At 41.6% G+C, this 24,167-nt stretch overlaps 2 protein-coding genes across 6 annotated transcripts in view; one reads left to right on the forward strand and one right to left on the reverse strand.

Moving 5' to 3' along the window:
- The window catches only part of CLDN10 (claudin 10), a 36,577-nt gene extending 19,844 nt beyond the window's left edge, over window positions 1-16,733 (forward strand). The window contains exons 4-6 of one of the 2 annotated variants that reach the window (XM_036250289.1): window positions 4,164-4,271; window positions 4,819-4,984; window positions 16,571-16,733. In XM_036250289.1, coding sequence (XP_036106182.1) covers window positions 4,164-4,271; window positions 4,819-4,942 — 232 coding nt within the window. In that variant the 3' untranslated portion in view covers window positions 4,943-4,984; window positions 16,571-16,733. Of the gene's footprint in view, window positions 1-4,163; window positions 4,272-4,818; window positions 4,985-6,856; window positions 6,999-16,570 lie in introns of those variants that run through there. The other variant, XM_036250288.1, reaches the window with a different exon arrangement.
- DZIP1 (DAZ interacting zinc finger protein 1) overlaps window positions 11,111-24,167 on the reverse strand; it is a 67,645-nt gene continuing 54,588 nt past the window's right edge. For 2 of the 4 annotated variants that reach the window (XM_036250284.1, XM_036250286.1), the window contains 7 exons: window positions 21,496-21,658; window positions 21,073-21,202; window positions 20,448-20,501; window positions 18,429-18,619; window positions 16,892-17,022; window positions 15,100-15,268; window positions 11,111-11,922 (listed from right to left, as the gene is read on the reverse strand). In XM_036250284.1, coding sequence (XP_036106177.1) covers window positions 11,846-11,922; window positions 15,100-15,268; window positions 16,892-17,022; window positions 18,429-18,619; window positions 20,448-20,501; window positions 21,073-21,202; window positions 21,496-21,658 — 915 coding nt within the window. In that variant the 3' untranslated portion in view covers window positions 11,111-11,845. The remainder of the gene's footprint in view (window positions 11,923-15,099; window positions 15,269-16,891; window positions 17,023-18,428; window positions 18,620-20,447; window positions 20,502-21,072; window positions 21,203-21,495; window positions 21,659-24,167) is intronic. The other 2 variants (XM_036250287.1, XM_036250285.1) reach the window with 1 other exon arrangement.

Raw genomic sequence — 24,167 nt, forward strand, 5'->3', positions numbered from 1 at the left:
GTATGAATGTGGAGTCTCTTAAAGACTTCAACTCTAACATGGTACTACTATTTATCAAGTGTCTGTCTCCAACAAAAATCACAGATTCTAAAGGAAATGACATTTTCCTTGGAATACAGTATATATTTAGTGATGTAAAGAAAATTAAAATATATTTAAAAGAGGAATAAGTGAACCAGTTTTTAATATAAGCCAAACTCTTGATTCTTAAGTCCCTTCAGAAAGTTTCAAGATGCTTAAATAAATATAAAGACATAACTGCCGACATCTGAGCTGTCTGGATAACGTATCCTCTGGTTTGTAACAATACGCCACACGTGTTCGCGTGTTCTTTTGAACTCATAGTGCCGAGCTTGTGGTGTATGATTTCTATCACCTTCACTTCGAATGGACCACTAGTAATAATTAGAGACTTATTTTTAATCAACCATGGTAGCTGGCACTGGCATCCTATTTTAGAAAGCTAAATATTTTAAGACAAACCTCAGGCTGTTTCTTCCAGGAGTATTTACCCCAAGTAATACTAACACATATTCAGGAGAGAAGACCGCCTAAAATCTAGGGGGGGAAAGAGAGAAAATTGGAAAGTGTCATTAAATTGTAATCTTATACTAATGTCCTTCAAGTAGAAATTTTCAGTGTGCTCGTCCTTTTAGTTGTCTTTGCGGTAAGTGGACGAGAGTGGACGGGTGTGGTGCCAGCTTACTACAGGACTTTGGGATATGCGCCTTCAGCTTGGCCCTCTGCTTGTTTTATTTGCATAATCTTGTTAAAACATCATAAAAAAGCCCTAGCTGGTTTGGCTCAGCGGGTGGAGCATCGGCCTGCGGACCAGAGAGCCCCGGGTTTGGTTCCCGATAGGGGCACCTACCAAAAAAGGAAAAGAAAAAACCATCATAAAAAAAAAAGCAACAATGCTGGGGGGTAGGGGGGCAGGATGAGAAGGAGGGTGTCTGGGGGGGGAGGAGAATCATCTATAACAAAAATAAATTAATAAAAATTGGGGGAAAAAAATCATAAAAGCAGGATTGATGCAGGAATCCAGGACATCCTTTTTATTTTGATTTTTTATTTATTTTTGGTCATTCCTCACCCAAGGACACTTTTTCCATTGATATTTTTAGAGAGAGTTGAAGGGAGGGAGGGATGGGGAGAGAAGGAGAGAGAGAGAGAGAGATGTGAGAGAGACGTATCAGCCGATTGCCTCCCACATGTGCCCTGGGCAGGGCCGGGGAATGAACCTGCAACACAGGTACGTGCCCTTGATGGGGAATCCCTGAAACCCCTGGGTGCTTGGGCCAATGCTCCAACCATTGGGCAACACTGCCCAGGGCCACGACATCCTTTTTAGATGTATAACATATTTAATGAGGATATCTTTTATAAAACTGCCAATTCAGCCCTGGCCAGTTTGGCTCAGCGGTTAGAGCGTCGGCCTGCGGTCCGGAGAGACCCGGGTTCGGTTCCCGCTAAGGGCACATGCCTCGGTTGCAGTTTGTCCCCGGCCCTGGTTGGGTCATGTGGGTGGCAGCCACTCGATGTGTCCCTTTCACGTCGATGTTTCTCTCTCTCTCTTTCTCCCTCCCACTCTATCTGAACAAAAAATGGAAAGGATGTCCTCGGGTGAGGATAAAAACAAAAAACAAAAACAAAAACCTGCCAATTCAACACTCTTGATCTGGCCAGCTCCCTTCTTTTTCACCTGTGCACGCTTCTCTTCTGTCCTCTTTTGGACTGTTTATTTTGTGCAGACTAAAGATGTTTTTCTGTACTTACACCAGCCTTCTGTTTCTGGCCATTGTCTCTGATGGTACCAGTCGAAGTTTCTCGGTTCCAGAGCCTAATCAGGGCTCCAGGGCAGGATGAGGTGCTTACAGCTGTTCCCTGCTTCAGCTGTCACCTTGATTTCCAAAGAAAGGCATCGCAGGAGTGAGAAAAGGAGGGATCACAGGGCGGTCTGTACATCTCTCCCCGTTGCAGACACAGGCCATGAAATCGCCTCCATAGACAGATGTGAAACCTGGCAAGTGGACTGTAAGTCCCTAATCTTCGGTAAGCGTTGCCTCCTGCTCCCGCCAGCTGGTGGCCGGGGCCATGCTGTTACACTGCCCACCACTGCTGCGACTCAAACCACGCCAGAGGCCTGCCCGCCTGGAGGATGACACGCACGTAGAAAGAGATGAGACAACACAGGACAGGCGCGGGCCAGCTGCTGTCAGCATCAGGGTGTGACCGCAGTACCTCATCCTGGCCCTGGCCCTGCAGCTGGTTCAAGGCATTGGGCTGGGGAGCGAGCCAGCCTGGCACGTCTTTCTTACCTTTTCTTCATACTTTCCTTTCTCAGCTCCTCTGGATTCAGTGTGATCAGACCTTTCCTACTGTGACTTCCCTTTACAACGAAAAGCACCCTTAGGTAGGGAATGGCAACCATCACTTTTCACCTTGCAATGGCTGTTAGTCTATGGGCCAAAAAAGTTTGAGAATCACTTCTTTATTAAAAATCAAAACAACTACTCCTGGCTGGCGTGGTTCAGTGGTTGGGCATGGACCCGTGCACCGGGAAGTTGCCAGTTCGATTCCCAGTCAGGGCACGTGCCCAGGTTGTGGGCCGGATCCCCAGTGGGGGGCTTGCAGGAGGCGACCAATCAATGTTCCCTCTCATTGATGTTTCTATCTCTCTTTCCTTCTCCCTTCCTCTCTCTCTAAAAAAAATCAATAAAGAAAAATTAAAAACAAAACAACAAAAAAACCACTATTCTTCAAGAATGGGATAGGCAAACATGAGAAAACACATAGCCCCTGAGATTTGGGTATACTTTTCTCGTTCTTTGTTTCTCTGGGGGACTGCTCCTCCCCTAAAAGGACTTCCTCTAGCCCCCACTGTGATTTCTTTTTTGTTCTCAGCAGCATTATGTGTACCTTGGTATGGCGACCTTCCCACAGCAGGGGTTGGCTTGTTTATCTTTGCATCCATTCCAGTCATCTGCAGAGATGGCCTACCATCAGGAGATGCTTAATAGCAAACTATCATCAAATGATAATTATTTTTTCTTCATCTCCCACTAGGTTGTAGTAATAAACAAGATGATGTTGAATCTTTCACTGACCTTTTATGGGCACTGGGGAGGAGGGAAAACTTTTTCCCCCTCTAATCTCCTAAATTCTGTTATGAAATACATTAATGAGAAAAACAAACAGAAGTGTATTAATGTGCATCACACATACACGTGCAAGCACTCAGTGATGAGTAACTCAAGGGTGGTTAGAACTTGAGCTTATCTACAGTCTTAACACTAAATTTGTAACGAAGTGACAAGTCAGAGGAAGAGGATTTGAGCTTCTAGGGTGGCTAGTTGTGGGGTAGGGTCTAATGGAAGATGCAGTTAGTTAAGTTTGTTAACAGAGATTCCTCTGGGTTGATTAGGGTCTAGTCGTCTTGGTGATCGACTTCTGTCCTTCCTGGTAGAGAGGGCAGAGAGGTCCACTTTACATATTGTCCTACTTTTAGGCAAATAGGGGAGGGCAGAAATCTTCTCTTGTATCTGTTTCTTTTCAGTTGCCTTCAGCTCAAAATAACCCTTACGCCAAAGTGGCATGCTTGGGGCTGGCACATTCTGCCCGCCTTCAGCACCTTGAGCATGATTTGCACACAGCAGGTGCTTAATAAATGTTTTTATTTTTTTACTTATAGATTTTAGAGAGAGAGGAAGGGAGAGGGAGAGAGAGAGAGAAACATCGATGAGAGAGAACATCGGTTGGCCGCCTCCTGCATGCCCCCCACTGGGGATCCGGCCCACAACCTGGGCATGTGCCCTGACCGAGAATCGAACCAGTGACCTCTTGGTGCATGGGTGGATGCTCAACCACTGAGCCACACCAGCTGGGCAATAAACATTAAATGAATTTTTTTTTTTTTTTTTTTTTTGCTTCTACTTCGCCTGCAGGGATCACTTTATCTTTCTTTTGGGATGTTGATGATATATAATCAAGTGATGCCTATAAAGACACTTTGACAAAAGTTTAAAGCATTATATGGACACAGAGTGTTATTACTTTTTGTACAAGCTCTAATAAAAATTAGCGTTCAGTAAATATTGGCATATAGTGTTACTGTTCACCCCCTAACAAGTAAGCTGTAATACTTGTGTAACACTTCCTCACAGGTATGAATTAGGAGCTGCTCTGTTTATTGGATGGTCGGGAGCCTCACTCTGCATAATTGGTGGTGTCATATTTTGCTTTTCAATATCTGACAACAACAAAACACCCAGGTATGAAAACGAAACAAAATGACCCCTTTAAAAGTACAATACTATTCTAAATTACTACATGTGGGACAAATTATAGATAGTTCACAATTCTTAGAAACTTCAAAAACCCAGAATTGGGAAAGGTGAGGAATATACAGTAAATATTAAACATAGTAAATGCTATATTGAATCGAATCTAGTTAATTATAGTTCATCTGTTAAAAAGAACACCCTATTCTTACATCCCAAAGTTATTTCTGGAAGCAGAAACATGGGTCTGACTGCGGGGGCATCTTCACTGGGGCCTCATCATTTCCACATAGAAATTGCTGATGAAGGTCACTAGTCTCCTAGGTTCCAGGAAGAGGAGTTTTAACGAATAGTTTTGAAGGCGACTCGCTGAACAAATGTAAAAGCCGTGAGTTTATTCTGCAGAGATGGTCACTCTAGTTCAGGAATATTTCCTGGGAAGATGTAAACTTAGCTGTGACAATTGGGGAGAATGGTTTCTTCCCTTTTGTTTGCCTCGTGTGTACAACAATCTGCTGAGCTGTGTTCTGCTTTTCAGAATGGGATACGCATACAATGGGCCCACATCTGTCATGTCTTCTCGGACAAAGTACCACGGTGGAGAAGGAGACATTAAAACCACAAACCCTTCTAAACAGTTTGATAAAAACGCTTACGTCTGAAAACAACACTGCTACAAGCCGCGTCTTGAGTTTGCTACAAAGGTGAACCCTTCACAAACGATCCCCTCAGGGCCCTCCTCTAATTAACACTCAAACTATTTTTAAATATGAATTTGAAGAACTTGTTGATTGTATGGATGTAAATGTTCTTATATAGTTATATACTGATCATTTTCTGTTGTGGCTTTCTATAAAAAAAATAAACAGGTTATTTACAGGATTTGTATATATTTTATACATTTCTAGCACATGTATTTAGCACCAAAAGGGGTCAAGACATATTTTTCTTAGTGTTTTTATTGGTTTTTTTTAGAGAGCGAGAAAGGGAGAGATAGAAACATCATTGTGAGAAACATCAATCAGCTGCCTCCTGCATGCCCCCTGCATGTGCCCTGACCGGGAATCGAACAGGGACCTCTCAGTCCATGGGGCGACACTCAGTCCACTGAGCCACACGGGCCAGGCCTAAGATGTATTTTGTAAAGCAGTCTTAATTATTCAGATGCTGCAATCTTTGTCCCCATCTCCTATGTTTCTTTCTTCGTATGTTGAACAGAAAGTGCAAAAGAATGATGTCTTGTAAACAGTATGCGGGCAATCTGAGACTATTCCTCAGAAGATGTTTGGATTGGATGGACATGTTCCTGGCTGCATGTGGTGACTTCTAGTTCCTTACACCTGTCTGCCATCACTAATTCACAACTGCTCAAGGAAGGGCTGATGGGGCCAAGATGCTATGGCGCGTTACTGGGCTTGTCCACCTTAAATAACCGCTTAGGTTTCTCTGATACAGAAAGCAGATTCTGGGGCGCAGCATCAGCAAGAGCTGAGCTAGAAATGCTGCTCAAGTCTGACTTTGAAGCCAACAGAGGGAGTCCTGGACCCTGGGTGGTACCTGCCTCACACAGAACCTACACGTCAGGTTCTGATGTCTCTCAGATCCTTTGTGTGGAACTAACTGGGCAATGGAGAGGCCATTTTTCAAATATGTAAAGTGCTCTGGTGATTTTTGAACAATTATTTATTCCTAGAACTAGCCCTTTTACCACATGCCCGGCACTGTTCCGAACACCTCATGTGCCCTAACTCACTTCATCCTCACAATCGCCCTCTTAGGTAAAGACTGTTAGGATCCTGAATTGATGGAGAAGAAAATGGAAGCAGAGAGTTTAAGTTACTTGCCACAGCGAGTGATAAAACAAGGACTCTGAACCGAGGCAGTCGAGGGTAAAATATACATTTTATTTTTTAATATATTTTTATTGATTTTAGACAGAGAGGAAGGGAGAGGGAGATAGAAACATCGATGAGAGAGACACATCAACATTGATTGGCCGCCTCCTGCACACCCCCTGCTGGGGATAAGCCCACAACCTGGGCCTATGCCGACCAGGAACCGAACCAGCAACCTCTTGGTCCATGGGTCGATGCTCAACCACTGAGCCACACTGGCTGGGCTAAAATATATAGTTTTAAGCTTTGGATAAGAGTTGGTATCTGTGTTACCTGTGAGCAAGACACTTTCCAGTACCAATCACAGCATGGGTGAAAATAACATGGTCCTGAAGCAAAATCACATTGTTTGGAGGTGCTCAGTGGAAAGAAAAGAAAACGAACATGTTCGTTACCCCCCAAAATTATATATATATATATAAATTATAAATATATCTTATATATTTATAATTTATATATATATTATATATATATATATATATATATAAAATATATATATATTTGACCAAGATAATACTTGAAATATCTTTTCCAGGGATACAGATGAACTGAAAGCAATAAAGCAAAGTTAGGTGCCACAGGCCAGAGTAGGGCAGGGTTTTTACTGTGTTTAAAGTGAATTTTTAAATTTCAGAGCTGTGCCAGGAAAGATAATGTTTAGATCATACTGAACTATTCTAGCTCCTGAAGAATTTAGGGAGAAGAGGGAGTAGAAAGACAGAAATGCTTTGCCAGTGACCAGAGACGGATGTGTTAGCTGTGCCTCAGTGAGGGGAAAAATGTGGTGACGGCCCAAAGGAAAATGAACAGACAGACCCAGGACAAAATGATAGGACTGAACAGGTAAGTTAAAGGATTGGATTTTACAACACAGATGTAGTGACTAAATTTGAGTATTGGGTGTACTTAGCAGAAGTTCCTCAATTACCCCAACCTTGCCCTGGCAGACAGAACATGAAAGTGACACCTGGCTTAAAGCCTGCTTGTCACTTCCACTTGTATGGCCTTCGGCAAGTTACTTAGTAGCTCTCAGTTTCTCCCATCTTGAGGATGAGGTTATAATAACTATGTCTCAAAGTTGATCTAATTAAGTGAACTAATAATGCATGTTAAAAAAAAAACACAAAAAACCAAATCCAAGTAGCTCAATATCTGTTGAATGAATGAATGAACACAATGGCATGTGTGCCTTCTTAGTCACAGTGTATGTAGGTTGCTTACCTCTGTCTTACGGCATGAAAATTGATTTGGCTTTCATTAAAACTTTTAGAAACTTACATATGAAGTGTGTACATTTGCATAAAGTGGCCCCCGTGGGAAGTTTTTAAAAGGATGACAGTGGACTACAAGTGAAAAGGATGGGAGGAGGGGAGATAGAAACAGATAAATGGTTCTAACTTCAGATCAGGGTGTTATACGGCATAGCCAACAAGGCAAGCTTAAGTCCCCTAACAAGATTTAACTCAGAAATCATCTCTACTAACTCAGCTAGTCACAGCGATGCAATGGAGGGCTTTACACTCAAGGTTGACAAAATGGCCTGGCCGGTGTGGCTCAGTGGATTGAGCGTTGTCCCATGGACTGAGAGGTCCCAGTTCGATGCCTGACCAGGGCACATGCCCAGGATGCGGCTCAATCCCCAGTAACAGGGCGTGCAGGAGGCAGCCAATCGATGGTTGTTCTCTCTCACATCGATGTTTCTATCTCTCCTCTTCCTCTCCCTTTCTCTCTCAAAACAAAACAAAACAAAAAATCAATAAAAACATATTTAAAAAAAAAAAGGTTGACAAAATGAAAAGAGATCCAAAACTTGAAACGGGCACCTCTCATAGACAATCAGACAGGTGTTATAGGACAGCCCCTGAGTCCGAGAGAGAGGCTGTCCCCAACCTCAATTCTTGTCTTCTCGTATAAACGAATGTAAACAAGAAAACTCCAGATGACTGTATTGTGAAAAAACAAGAATTTATGAAAGCAAGCAAATGTATTAAAGAAGCAAGCCAACCTATACATCTGGCTTATGGAGCTCAGACGGGTCTCAACTAATCTGCAGAGCGAGTTGGGTGGGGGTCCAAGGCGTTACATGCCTCCTGTCCATAGGTTTCAAAGTTCCTCTGCTGAATATCTCAGTACAGATTAATTCTCAAGGTCCCTCTTTACTTTGTTGTGACCATCCCAGAATTCATGAGAAGCACCTAGCAATTTTATCTTGCCAAGCCTCGACTCCTGGCTTTTCTGCTTAGTGAGTAAAAAAATAAAACTGCCCTTTTTTCCTTTCTCCTTCCCTAAAAGGGCTGATTTCTTTGTTTAGCAGGTGAGGAAGACTTGCCCCCTCTTGTCACGGCTTTCCTGCATTCTCTCATTAGGGAGGTTTTTAACTATTTGCTCTCAAGTGTCCTTGGTTTGGGGAGGATAACAGCTTGTTATTTGCAGACCTGCTGCAAATTGCCCACACTGCTGGGCCTTCTTTTAACTTTCCTGTCTCAGTTTCCCTATTCCTCCTGTCCTGGGATTTTCCTAGCTTCTTATTAACCTGTAACAAACACAACCACCATTTAGTTAAAATGTTACTTTTAGGAAACAGAGTACAGATAGTACCACAAAGTATAAAAAATGCAAAAAAACTTTATATGAACTTTCTGACTATTGACAATGCCATTGTTAAGGCTAGAAGGACATTAGTTTTGAGGTATTTTATAATATGGGTTGGGCATTTTTACAAAGTAAAAAACTACATACACATTCAGTAGACTCAATCTTTTCTATTCATATTATGATAAATTGATGCTTAAAATAGCTTCTTGGGGGGGTGGGGGGGCAAGGAAAGGTTTATTGCTGGAGAAATCCTAGCCCTAGAAGATGGGAGAACTGATTCTCTAATCGTTAAGAGAGTCCGGAATCCAAGCATCGTTTATTGCTAAGGAAAGGGAGGAGGAGCGAGGCAAGGGGCAGGCGCTGCCAGCATAGGCAGGTGAACCTTGAAAGTGCGGAACTTCTCAGTCCCTTTGTTCCCAGTTGGTCCATTGACGCCCACCGATCTGAGTCCAGTTATGGCAACTCCTGTGAATCTTTGAAAAACAGTCATTACTTTGTGTGTGTTTCCCCTCCGCTTTGCTGACTAGGGAGCTGCTCAAGCTTCAAGCGGAGTTCTGCTAGTTAATTAGCATATCCACAGCAGGAACGATTAGCCTGCAGGCCATCAGAGAGAGGAAGCATTTCATTGTTACACTTTCCCCATTTTCTGTTCATCCCTCAGGCTTGAGGGAAATAGGGCAACTGGGTCCAGGTTCGATAAAGAGGGAGAGTTAGCTTGTAAGATGGGGTCAGAGTTGTCTGCCCATCGTGCCCCTCTTCTGGCTCTTACAATCTCACATGCCCACCTCTTTCCAGATGGTCCCTGAGCCTTAGAAGGGTGTACAACTTACAAGCAGAGACCACAACAATGGTAGAAGAACCAGTAGGCCAGGATACCTGTACCCTAAGTAATGATCAGAGCCAACCATAGCCAGTCCCTGCGTCTATGAGGCTGTCAGTCTGGAAGACCTCCAGATGAAAGGCTCAAAGCTTCCTTTCTGCTGAAATGAAGCCAGCATTGAAAATTTGACAGATTCCACTGGTCTGCAGTCCAAACGTCCCTGATGATGTCATCAGGTGCTCAGGTAAGCTCTCTGTGTGGCTTACACAGAACTAGTCACCTAAACTGTCCAAACATGAGCTGTTGTGATGATCTCTCCAAAGTTTACATTATGTCATCTACCTACAGTCTGTAAGTGCAAGGCTCCAAAAAAAGTTTTCATTCTCAATAACTCCAAGGCAAAGGAAGGGAGAAAAGTGAAACACGAGTTCAGAGGGCTGCAGCCAAACACTTTCACTAGAAAAATTCAGGATCCAGTCTAGTCCACAGGTGGAAAAAAAATTTTAGACAGTTAACCAAGCTATAATCTAATATCCACAATTGTACATTATGGTTTCTATTGAAACAATTTTCCTCTCTAAAATCACCTCATTTGATCAAAGATAGCCAAGTTAAGACTAATTCATTGCATAAGTCTAGTTTCAATAAATTTGGTCTATTATTTGCAAAAGTACCATGAATGGCAAATGATTACATAGGCTCTTTTATCTGCTTGGCTAGAATTTCATAAGGAATCTCCAGATTGAACCTTAGTTAGCCTCTCAGGGCTGAGAAGCCAAGCCACATAGTTGCCACCATCAGCATTTGCCTGCAATACTATATATTTGGGTGGATTCTTCAGGGTCTCGAGGTCCTGCAAAGTGTCTTCAGGTTCTTCCTTTGCCATCTTCCAGGAAAGCAACCTTCGTTCCTTACCTGGAAAGACTGCCATGAACCATGTAAGAAAGGTACCAGGCTGTTAACATTTCCAAAGGGCTTTGATCAGCCTCCAAAGTCAACCTGAAACCCTTGGAGCTTTTTGGTGAGATCCAGAGTCTGTGCATGTCTCCTTCAAACATTCCAGTCAAAGCCTCTTCAAGAGTTTCCAATCTGTGTGCTATTATGAAGAAAATAGATTCCTATCAAATTTTATGCAAATAACTATATTGCTATGAAAATAATAATACTCATTCAGGGTCTCCAAACAACTTGAAGGATCAGGTAGGGAGAAAAATATAAATGTTAAATGTTTCACTATTGCTCTAAAGGAAAAAAAAAAAAAGGTTGTTTATATCTCACAGACAGCTGACTGAATCCAAAGATGTTTCCTTACTCCAAATGCGACATGTGCAAGAGGGGGTAAGGGGTGTGTGTGTGTGTGGGGGGGGGCAGTGCAATGCAGGCACATGGCACAGTGGGAGCCAATCCACCAGGAACAGTAGCTTCTGGGTGGCTCGTCATTTGTACAGGCCCAAGGTTCATGAGCCGATGCTTCAAAAGAAAAGCCAATACTCAACAGATCAGAGTTTGGAGCAAAGAAAGGTTTATTGATGGAGAAGGCCTAGCTAGAAAAGATGGGAGAACTAATTCTCGAATCCATCTTAAAAATAGTGACATTTTATTCATAAAATATCCAAGGTAAACATTATGCTGCAGAAATGGTATTTAAAGTTCTAAAATAATTGTTTATAACAACATGCTTACAATGGCTCAAAGCTGAATATGGTAAAGGTACCTCTGGGAAATGTATTTAACATGAGCCTAGCTATATTTTTATAATTCTAAACTTCTAAATGAAAATAACCCATCTACCCTTAAGATTTCACTGACTCCACTAATTCCGTTTTAAGGATGCTAACAGAATTCTATAATAAAACACTTGCAATGTGATAACATACATAAGAAATATACAAAGTTTTCATTGAAACCAAAACCTGCTATAATTAAAATTTTCACTTAAAAATCAGTTGGAAAAAATACACTGAAACACTAGAGTACCGTTCTAAAGAAAAAACTTTTTATGACTTCAATGACAAGCTATTTTTAAGAAGCAGAAATCTTAAACACTTTTATATGCTTCAAAATACGGTTGACAATTTGTTTTTCAAGTCTGTATTAGGTGCCATTATAAAGACCCCTGTTCTCTCAATCGGCTCCCTGGTTATTGTGGGAAATGCTGTAAGGCAGGAGCATTTGTATCGTGTTGGCAAGTTACTGACACACTGTGATACTTAAACACTATTGGCACCTGGATCTTCTGACATGTGGGATTACAGTTATACATCTGAAGAGTCACTGCAATCCGTCACAGTTACTAAGCTGCTTTTCAGTGTGCTTGATTCATCCTGAAGGCCTGTGGAGGGAGAGAGAGGAGGAGGTCAAGAAAAAGCCCAAATGATTAAATAAATGCATTGTCCAGCCTGTGAAAATCCGTAACTTCACACTGCAGTTTATCAGTCAGTGTCTGGGTCTGTTCACCAGGGCCCACCCACAACTCCCGTAGCTGTGTAGGAGGCTACAATGCAGTGCAGCCACGAAATGGCCACATCTCTAGGGTGCTCTCCAGGACCCTGGTATGGAAGCTTCTGCTTGCATCCCTCTTTCCCCGCGGTCAGCACAGGGCCTGGATGTTGACAGTACTCAATTTTTTGTTGTTGTTCTTGTTATTGACTCTGAGTGAATAGGTGGTAAAGAAAGAGGAATAAAGTGAACAAGCCAAATAGGGATTACATGGTAAAAACAGATTTTCTCGGGAAGATGAGCTTAAATGTGAAGTAAACTGTCTTGAGCCATTGAAACAGTATGGTGCAGCAAATTCCACTTGAGTTTGATTCTAGATAGTTGTTTTTTTTTTTAGGTGCTTGGGGTCAAACTTTGGGAGAAGAAAAAAGAAATGGACTCAGAGAGTCCTCTCTGCCCTGTGAACTTAGAGTCACTGTACCGTAAACACGGCCTTTTTGTCTTTCAAGTATTAGAATCGATATTCAGACATAGCACAGATAACGTAATGACGGTTCCAGAACAGAGGTCGATGTTATGACTTCACAGTGTGAAAGTAAAGGTGCAGCTGACACATCGGTAGGAGGAAAAAGGTAAAGTGAAAGGTAGAGGCAGCAATGGTTCATTTTTGCAAAGTGGGGTGGGCAAGAGATCCTGCTGTAAGTAGCCAGAGCAAATGTTGGCATTAACATGTGTCAATTTAAAATTACACACATGGACTACCTCAAACTAAAAAGCTTCTGCACAGCAAAAGAAACAACCATCAAAATGGAAAGGCAACCCACTGTATGGGAGAACATCATTGCCAATGATACATCAGATAAGGGGTTAATTTCCAAAATATATAGAGTGCTCATACAACTCAACAAAAGGAAGACAAAGAACCCAATTAAAAAATGGACAGAGGAGCTGAATAGACATCTCTCCAAACAGGACATACAAGTGGCCAAGAGACATATGAAGAAATGCTCAACATCACTAATCATCAGAGAGATGCAAATTAAAACAACAATGAGGTATCACCTCACACCTGTCAGAATGGCCACCATCAACAAATCATCAAACAACAAGTGTTGGCGAGGGTGTGGAGAAAGGGGACCCTAGTACACTGCTGGTGGGGATGCAGACTGGTGCAGCCACTATAGAAAACACAATGGTGTTACCTCAAAAAATTAAAAATTGAACTTCCATTTGACCCAGTGATCCCACTTCTAGGAATATACCCTAAGAAGCCTGAAACACCAATCAGGAAGAATATATGTACCCCCATTTTCATAGCAGCACTATTTACAATAGCTAAGATCTGGAAACAGCCCAAATGTCCATCAGTAGACAAATGGATAAAAAAGCAGTGGTACATATATACAATGGAGTACTATGCAGCTGTAAGAAAGAAAGATCTCTTATCCTTTGAGATGACATGGAGGGACCTAGAAAGTATTAATCTAAGTGAAACAAGCCAAGCAGAAAAAGACAAATACCACATGATCTCATTTATATATGGAATATAATGAATATAACAGTCTGAGGAACAGGATAGACCCAGAGACATGGAAGTAGGGCACAGACTGACAACCCTCAGAAGAGGGGGTGGTGGGGGTGGGAAGAGATAAACCACAGAACTTATATGCATGTATGCATAACTAATGGACATGGACAACAATCTGGGGACGGGGTGGGGGGGATGGGGAGGAGGGTGTCAATGGGGCAAAAAAAGGAGAAACATCTGTAACAAAAATAAAATTTAAAAAATAAATAAATAAAATAAATAAAAATACACACATGGGCACAAAAATACTGATGAGCGGGCATGAGAGTTGTAGTGAGTGGGGAAAATGAGCCAAATCTTCATGTATCTTAGCAGGAAATTGACAATGTCTCAAGTTGCTAAGTCTATAAATAGTGGTCTAACCCTGGTACTCAGACAGGGAGGTTCTCATCAGAGGCGCTGCAGGTGGAGAAGCCCTTCTGTACAACTTGACTTTCACCATGTACAAGAACTACTCTGAGCCCTGGCCGGTTTGGCTCAGCAGTTAGAGTGTCAGCCTGTGGTCCGGAGAGGCCCGGGTTCGGTTCCCGCTCAGGGCATGTACCTTGGTTGCAGTTTGTCCCCAGCCTTGGTTGGGTCATGTGGTTGGCAGCCACTCGATGTGTCCCTTTCATGTCAATGTTACTCTCTCTCTCTCCCTCTCGCTCTATCAGAATAAAAAATGGAAAAATGTCCTCGAGTGAGGATTAAAAAAAAAAAGAATTACTCTGATAAAAAATATAAATGATAGCCCAGCTGGTGTGGCTCAGTGGATTGGTGTTACCCCATGGACTGAGAGGTCTCAGTTCGATTCCCGGTCAGGGCACATGCCTGGGTTGTGGGCTCATTCCCCAGTAGAGGGCGTGTAGGAGGCAGCCAATCAATGTTTCTTTCTCTCACTGATGTTTCTATCTCTCTCTCCCTTCCTCTCTCTCTCTCTAAAAAATCAATAAAACATGTTAAATATATATAAATTATATTTTCTAATTTTAAAAAAGCAATGTATTGAGAGTTAAGTTACTGGATTTATGTAGACTCTAGGACTTATCCAGAAACAATTTCTACTAAAGGTTTCATTTGTCATTTATTCCACTGGCCACAGTGCCACAAGGGAAATCTTCCTTCAAAGAAAATAATAATACTTAACACATAAACAGAGTAATACAGGAAGAATGGCTTCATTCAAGTACATGATCAGAAATGTTCATTTCTATTGGGCACCTGCATGAAGAGTATATTTACAAGGGCATTTTAAAAAATAACAAAAAATTTAAATAAAAAGATTAGGCCTAAAATGAAATAAAAATAATTAGTAAATATACATAAATCAGTAACTCATACACATTCAGTCCTTATTAAAATAACATAAAGTATCAAGGTCTTGGTTAAGCCAACAGAGTGTTTCTGTTGATGATATATTAGCATAACTGAATTAGAGATTTATAAAGATGAAACACTACTGGAAAAAGGACCGAGCTTCCGCAGGACACCAAAGTAGCAAACCTTCTCTCTTTGGCCCTCTGAGAACAGGTGCGCCCCAGGCAGTTGGCACTTGGGTTGAATGTGACTCAGTCTTCACAGGAGGTTCTCTCTGCTCTTTCCCAGTTATTTTCCACGATTTTTCATCTATTAAGGATGATATGTCCCAGTCGTCATCCTCCACATCGGAGCACTAGAAGAGATACATGTTCCTTAGAGAAGCAGCACATGTTAGAGCCCCTCAATCATTTTGTCGGCCAGACTGAGCTGCTACACTGAATGATAAGAAGCTGGGAACCTCAGAGGATCCCTGCTGTGGTCATTTCTGGAAGGCAAGGAAATGAATTTAGAAATCTGTGTTTTAGCCCTGGCCGGTTCAGCCTGTGGACCAAAGAATCTCGGGTTTGATTCCAGCCCAGGGCACAAACTTGGGTTGTGGTTTGGTCCCTGGCCCTGGTTGGGGGCATGTGGGAGGCAACCTATCGATGTGTCTGTTTCACATCGATGTTCCCCCCTCCCCCCACCCTCCCTCCTGCTCTATCTGAAGATAGATGGAAAAATACCCTCAGGTGAGAATTAAAAAAATGAAATGGCGCTGGCCGGTTTTGCTCAGCGGTTAGAGCGTTGGCCCTGCAGACCAGAGAGACCAGGGTTCGGTTCCCACTAAGGGCATGTACCTCGGTTGCAGTTTGTCTCCAGCCCTGGTTGGGTCGTGCGGGTGGCAGCCACTCGATGAGTCCCTTTCACATCGATGTGTGTGTGTGTCTCTCTCTCTCTTTCTCTCTCTCCCTCCCACTCTATACGAACAAAAAATGGAAAAATGTCCTCGGGTGAGGATAAAAAAATAAAATGAAATTTTAAAAATCTGTGTTTTGAAAACAGAAGGGAAAAACCTCTTTTTTCGTTTGTTGCCAAAGAAATGTATGTTTCCTACTCTACCAATCATGAATTTAGAAAACTCTAGAAACACTACATTTTAGAAATAAAGTTAGGATGCTCCCCAAAGTAAGAGTTAGGGTGGCTTTGGAGCTCTTATCTGTGATAATGACATTTAATCCACAGGAGGGCCCTGCGGAAACAGCCCCTAACCACACGTGTGTCTACCACACCCCTCCTGCGGGAGGCCCATGAGCTCTGCCTTGAAATACCTAGCTTTTTGCTTTTTGTCACATTTGGCTTGCGTAACACAAATAGCACTAACTAATAAAAGTAGTACGACAGAATGCTCTCGATTTCATAGTTGAAAGTGAAAAATTAAGCAAAGAATGACATCTACTGGAACCTTTAAACACATGAGCCGTGCCCAAAAATACAGTGGGAGACATCCTCCTGGTGCCCTGGGTGCTGGACTGCTCGGAACGTGTTAGGGCCTCTCCTCTTCGGGCAGAAGAGCTCAGGCCGGGCCCTCCACTCGGTTCACACATCTTTCTGAAGGACTTCTCCACTGACTGCCCAAGTTGGGCTAACCCCTGAAAAGTCCCTATTTTACTTCCAGGTCACACCGTGGTAGCAGAAAAGTCCCTGGACTTGGATCTAGAGGCCCCAGACCAGGCAGTCACAAGTTTCTGTGTACAGACCATCTAATATCTGCAAGCCTCAAGTCATATACAGGACAGGATTCTGAAAAGCTGTCGAGTTTGAAAAGCATGTGACGTAGTATTACCAGTTATCATTCCACTGTCTTTGATTCTCTATGGAATGGAAAGAAAGGCAATACTGAAAACAAGAAAAGGTAAAAATTTCAACCTATACACTATAAAAAATAAAATTATGATGAAGTTCTCTATGTATGTTTAGCAAGTAAAAGTGATTTCACCTTCAGTTCTTCTTTTAGTTCTCTTTTGATGAACGCCTCAGCAACATTAATCCCACCAACTGGCTTATTCACATTTCTTTGATTTGAAACTGTCTTTTCAACTTTTTCAGTTAATGTTTTGATGGAGGTTCCTATATGACCAATAGAAAATAGGTAATGTTTTAAAAAAACTTGTATCTATTTTCAGTTCTAACATAACCTAACAAGCAACTCCGAAAGAGTCTAAGCTTTGTAAATAATTATGTACTATTAAACTCAACTGATGTATTTTGTGGGTTAAAAATATTACATTAAATAGTTATAATTCCTTTAAAAAAATGATCCTCTACACAAGAAGCAATAAAATGTTCATTTTAAATCAAAGAGAGATGGTCTCATTCAAGTACTGATCAGAACTTTAATTTCAGTGAGGTAACCTGCATGAATGGACTATTCATATGAGTTTTTGCAAAAACAACATTATTTTAAATGAATTTGTTATAGTTTACACAATTATACACACACACACACACACACACACAAATTATATACAATAAACTAATTACATCTGATATGGTTAATATATTTTAATCCTTGCCTGAGGATATGTTTTTATTGATTTTAGAGAGAGAGGAAGGAAGAGACAGAGAGATAAACATTGATCGGTTGCCTCCCATATGTGCCCCAGCTGGGGATGGAACCTGCAACCTTTTGGTGTACAGGATAATGTTCCAGTCAACTGAGCCACCTGGCCGGGCAAAATATATTTTAAAAATTACATTAAACAGAATGGCTATTTCTAAAAAAGTGAACCTAAAGTACACTTCTCTTCAGCAAATTAACAATAGTCACAGACTTGGACCTTACATTCCCTTTAGAATTGCCCCGTGTCCAAAAGGCAGCAGAATGTTTTAGAACGGCCATTCTCACGGCCACCCAGCTTTATGGTTGAAATGTGTCTCTCCAAATTCATATGTTGAAGTCCTAACCCCAGGACCTCAGAATGTGACCTTATTTAGACATAGGGCCTTTGAGAGATAATTGAATTTAAGTGAGGCCATTAGGGTGAGCCCTAAACCAACATGACTGGTGACCTTACAAGAATGGGAAATCTGGACACAGATGCACTCACTGAGAGAGACCAATGTGGTGATACACAGGAAGATGGCCATCCACAAGCCAAGAGGAAATACATGGGACAGATCCCTACAGCCCCAGAAAGAACCATCTCTGCCTCCCTTGATTTTGGCCTTCCAGCCTCTGAACTCTGAGACAGTACATTTAATCTGTTTAAGCCCCCCAGTGTGTGGTACCTGGTTACAGCAGCCCTAGGAGACTAACACACCTAGGCTTCTCTGACTCCTTCCTCTCCTTCCACTTGAATAGAAATTCGTTGCTAAGCCAAGTCCATTTTCCCGAGGCGGTGGCAGCTTCTGGATGAGCCCTATCCTTTCCTCGAGCACGTTTCCAGCTCGGACTGCCCGCCCCTGGTGCCCCTGGTCGAGAGCCACTGCCTTAAACAACATTCCCAAAAGGATTTCCAACGATAAAAGCTCACCTGTGGGCTTGGGAGAGATGTCAGAGTCATCAATTTCACTTCCTTCGGTCAAGTCAGTGTCACTTTTGACAGTTTTCCTTCCGAAGCTACTCTTGTTTTTACATGACTGCACAAGAAGAAAGTCTGGGGACACGTAGGCTTGGACGAGGTCGCCAGCATCCAACTCTTCTTCTGAACTAAAGGGAGGCGTCCTAAGCAAATCAAAACCCAAACAGGGGATGCTGTTTTCAGACGTTTCAGGATTTACAAATGATATGCCTCTTAAAGTGGTAGGAACTTGCCCAGGTAATTCTCAGGGGGCATAACAAACACGCCAGTGTGGCCACAGAACAAGACAGTGGCAAGGCCCAAGACTCATGCAAAAGGTTGACGAGTCATTTCAAATCCAGACCTGCCAACCGTTTGGCATATTTACCAAAGTTATGACAATTCTCCTCTAAATCCAAACTTGCATATTCTTAACATCTTGGTTTTCACATACCTAAGAAAAATATTTCTCAGTGGGATACAAAATATATTCGGCAGTAAAATTACTCCACCTTTTGAAATAGTGTCATTGTTTATAACTTACCTTTACACTCCATCTTACAAAGTGCTTTTACAATCATGTCTGTATTATCACAGGAATTGTCACCCCATTTTAAAGAGAAATAGGTCCTGGCCGGTTTGGCTCAGCAGTTAGAGCGTTGGCCTGCAGACCAGAGAGTCCTGGGTTTGATTCCGGCCAAGGGCACGTACCTTGGTTGCAGTTCATCTCTGGCCCTGGTTGGGGTCGTGTGGGTGGCGACCAGTCGCTGTGTCTCTCTCACATCGATGTTTCTCTCTCTCTCACTCTCCCTCCCACTCTGAGGATAAATGTAAAAATATCCTCAGGTGAGGATTAAAAAAATAATAAAGTGAAATAAAAGTTTGGAACAGTGTTTATTCACTTAAAAAATATTCACTGAGCACTTAAATTTCAGACATTGTTTAGTTATACTATGTCTCATGAAATAAGGCTCTTCCTATAAGATTATGTACATAAAAAGTACGTTTGAAGGGTATCATCATTTATACTGTCTCTACTATATAATATTTCTACTGTCTCTACTATATATACACATAAGGCCTCAATGAAGAGATTTATAGCATCAATATCTCTAGAATAAGTCAATGATGATGAAATTCAATTATAAAATTAGTTTTCCTCATAATCAATAACAATAATATACCTATAATTTATTGAGTACCCACAGTGCCAAGTACTGAGACCAACCCCTTTTCATATATTCATGCTAAATTATAGGACTACCCTGTGGAAAAGGCAGTATCACCCCACATTACAGAGAAGAAAACTGAGGCTTAGCCCTCGCCGGTGTGGCTCAGTGGGTTGGGTGTCATCCTGTGCACTAAAAGGTCGCCAGTTTTGTTCAATTTCCGGTCAGGGCACATGCTCCACTTGCAGGCTCCATCCCCAACAGGGGGCATGCAGGAAGCAGCTGATCAATGTTTTACTCTCACATCAATGCTTCTTTCTCTCTCTCTCCCTCTCTCCCTAATATAAATAAATAAATAAATAAATAAATATTTAAATAAACAAACACTGAGGCTTAAAACTGGTACACAATTGAGTCAACGGCACACAGTTAATAAGTGACTGAGCTAGGGTTCTTAGTACCCTAAGAAAGCCTTAGAATGCTAAAATATCATCTGACCACACCAGCACGGATCCAGTCACTAAAAGTCAACATCATTCCTTCAATTTATCAAGCTTATTAAGAATTACTATACATGGAGGGGGATAACGGAAATGACTCAGGGTGATCCCACTTCTTAATGGAGGCCACAATGTCATAAGTACTATTACATTATGTAATAACTAATAAAGAAACAAAGAAACGTCACCAAGGAATAACTAATTAATTATGATATTTAATAATTAGGGCTTTTGTTAACCACAACGAGCATACTAATTTACAATGAAAAGGATATTCAGTAAAAAGAATTTTTTAAATAACCTCTCCCGACCCAAGAACTCACGTAATAGTTGAAGACTTTCTGGGAAGATGATCTTCAGTGATATTTTTCTTAATTCTGAAAAACAAGAGAAGACTATTTCTGAACAGAATGAGGGGTGATGTAATTTAACCCGAGGGGATTAGTATCCCTATGAGAAGAGGAAGGGAAGCCAGAGCTCACTCGCCCTGCAGGGGAGGACACAGCCAGAAGGCAGCCCTCCGCAAGCCTGGGGAGAGAACTCAGCGACGAGCCTGGCACTCTGATCTTGGACGTCTAGCCTTCGGAAGTGTGAGAAAAGAAATCTCTGTGGTTTAAGCTACTAGGTCTATGGTATTTTGTTATGGCAGTTCAAGCTGACTAAGATGAACATTAATTAAAAATTGTAGGGTTGGGCCCTGGCCAGTTTGGCTTAGAGGTCAGAGTGCCACACCATGGACCAAAGATTCAATTCCAGTCAAGGGCACGTACCTTGACTGTGGTTTGTCCCAGGCCCTGGTCAGGGTCAGCAGGAGGCAACCAATCGATGTGACTCACATCGATGTTTCTCTCTCTCTCTCCCTCCCACTCTATCTGAAGATAAATGAAAACATATCCTCGGGTGAGGAGTCAGAAATGAAAACAAGTTTTAGGGTTGGAAAATACTCACTTTGGAACAGATGTTCTATCGGTGAAAACAGGTCTTTGTCTAACCAATTGTCTGCTTTTGGGAGGAAGTTGTACTGCTTTGGCTACTTCTCCAGTTGAAAGAGCATCCACTTGAGAAGCACTGCACCTATCTGGAATAGTAGTGTCATTTGTGAGTCTTCATTGCATGAAAAGCAGAAGAAAAGACTATAATACTGTCTATGCTGTTGTTGAAATGAACAAGCCCATCTCTTGGGTCTAGAGCCTAACTACAGGGTTTCTTTTAAATGTAAAAATAAAATTTAAAAATCCGACATATAATGTTTCCAACAGTAATAAGTTGCAAATTAAGTGGGAAAGGTTGTGAACCATTTAAAATCATGCAAAGATTGTTCAATTTCGTCTCCATCTACAGAAATGAAATGGCATTTAGTAACAGCCTTACCTAAAGACAGTGATGTTCTCTCCTCAATTTTATAGCTGACCTGATGTTCAAGGAGTTCTCGAATTTGCTGAATGTTAGGCATCTGTCTTTCTTGAGTGTGTCTTTTTGATTCCATGGTTCTTAGCACTCTATTCAGTTGATCAGTTGGAATACCGCGTGTATCCTGAAGGAATCAAATATTAAGTTAGTCAATTATCCTGGGACGTTTTTCATTTCATGGACATTTGTCAGCATTAACTGTTCCAACCTTTAGTCCTTACTGCTGCATGTAAGGTGGAGGATGCCCCAATATATAACATAATGTGCAGGTCCCAAAGGGAGCTCACAGTGCAGTAGGCATGTGAGACATGTGATGAATGCATATGACTGATTAACTAACAATGCAAAGTGTGTAAAAGGACCAGAAGAGTCCATAAGGGCTTGAGGGGTTCCACAGAGAGAGGCTATCGAAGGCCTCAGTGGCCAATGAAGGCTTAAGACTTGCCTGTGACCTGAAGGATGGGCAGAGTCACGCAAGTAGAAACAGGTCGTATTTTAGATGGGTAGGAACTGGGATGGGGGCACCTTGTGGGAAAGGCAGGTATTAGAGCAGAAATAGTCAAGCATGTCCAGTTGCTAATGCCACAAAGGAATGGGTGAGGGGATCAGAAAAGGAGACTGAATGCCAAAATGAAAAGTTAAAGATTATTCCACAAGTAAAATAAAGTCATCAGAGGTTTTCAATTATGAAAATAGAATAATTAAAGAGGTAATTTGAGAAAATTTATCTGGATTTGATGAAAATTTAGACAGAATAAAACTAAAGGGCTGTTTATTCTACAACTCAACCAAAGAAAGACAAAGAACCCAATTAAAAAATGGGCAGAGGACCTAAATAGACACCTCTCCAAACAGGTCATACAAATGGCCAAGAGATATATGAAGAAATGCTCAACATCACTCATCATCAGAGAGATGCAAATTAAAACAGCAATGAGGTATCACCTCACACCTGTCAGAATGGCCGCCATCAACAAGTCATCAAACAACAAGTGGTGGTGAGGGTATGGAGAAAAGAGGACTCTAGTACACTGCTGGTGGGAATGCAGACTGGTGCAGCCACTATGGAAAACACTATGGTGTTACCTCAAAAAATGAAAAATTGAACTTCCATTTGACCCAGTGATCCCACTTCTAGGAATATACCCTAAGAAGCCTGAAACACCAATCAGAAAGAATATATGTACCCCCATGTTCGTAGCAGCACTATTTACAATAGTTAAGATCTGGAAACAGTCCAAGTGTCCATCAGTAGATGAATGGATAAAAAAGCTGTGGTACATATACAAAATGGAATACTATGCAGCTGTAAGAAAGAAAGATCTCTTATCCTTTGGGGCAACATAGAGGGACCTGGAAAGTATTATCCTAAGTGAAACAAGCCAAGCAGAAAAAGACAAATACCATATGATCTCACTTATTTGTGGAATATAATGAACATAACAGTCTGAGGAATAGGATAGACCCAGAGACGTGGAAGTAGGGTACAGACTGACAACCCTCAGAAGAGGGGGTGGGGGGGAGGAAAGAGATAAACCATAGAACTAAAAAAAATAATAAAATAAATAAAGGGCTGTTTATTCAATAACAGTGTCATACACACTCTCATATCCTGTCTCCCCAGCCCTTCCCCCTGTCTTTTGTTATAGGAAGTGACCCCACCATCATCCTCTTAGTTGCCCTGAAAGAAATTTCCATCACCAGGTCAAGTGCTACCTCTAAGAAGTTTTCTCTGACCTCCGTTATTCTATCCTCTCTTCTTTTCCTTCATTGCACATCCTACAATCAATCATTATGGATCTACCATCTGTCTGTTGAGCAGTTGTTCAATGCCTGTCTTCCTATACCCTGTAGCTGAATGGAAACACCCAGTACTCTACTGATGTCAATCCTTTCTAATTAGTACACAAAATTTAATTATATAAAATTTAGGGCAATTTTGATCAGAATCCCAATAGGGGTTATTCTGGAACTGCAGAAGCTGTTTCTAAAGTTTACTGGAAAACAAAATATGGAAGAACTAAATTTTTTTTAAAATAAGACTAATGAAGAAGGCATGGCCTATTAAAATACAGGACAGAGCTACTGCAATTAAATCAGTGTGTTGCTGGCAAAGGAATACAAAAAGGCAGGGTAAAACAAATGAAAGTAAAAAGAAATTGAAATGTACACAAGAATTTCATATATGACAAAAGTGCCATTTCAAATATATCGGGGAAGAATATATTATGCAATTAATGATCTTGGGACAAATGATCCAGCTGGAAATAAAATTAGATCTCCAACTCACTACTGTTTCCAAACTTAATTGCTAAAATCCAGATTTAAAAAATGAAATATTTTGCCCTGGCCGGTTTGGCTCAGCGGTTAGAGCGTCCGCCTGCGGTCCGGAGAGACCCGGGTTCGGTTCCCGCTAAGGGCCTGTACCTCGGTTGCAGTTTGTCCCCGGCCCTGGTTGGTCGTGCGGGTGGCGGCCACTCGATGTGTCCCTTTCACATCGATGTTTCCCTCTCTCTCTCTTCCTCTCTCTCCCTCCCACTCTGTCTGTACAAAAAATGCAAAAATGTCCTCGGATGAGGATAAAAAAAAAATAATAAAAAAAAAGAAATATTTTTATAATCTTAGGATGAAAG

The sequence above is a fragment of the Molossus molossus genome, unplaced genomic scaffold (assembly GCF_014108415.1).
Source record: "Molossus molossus isolate mMolMol1 unplaced genomic scaffold, mMolMol1.p scaffold_m16_p_9, whole genome shotgun sequence".
Lineage (NCBI taxonomy): Eukaryota > Metazoa > Chordata > Mammalia > Chiroptera > Molossidae > Molossus > Molossus molossus.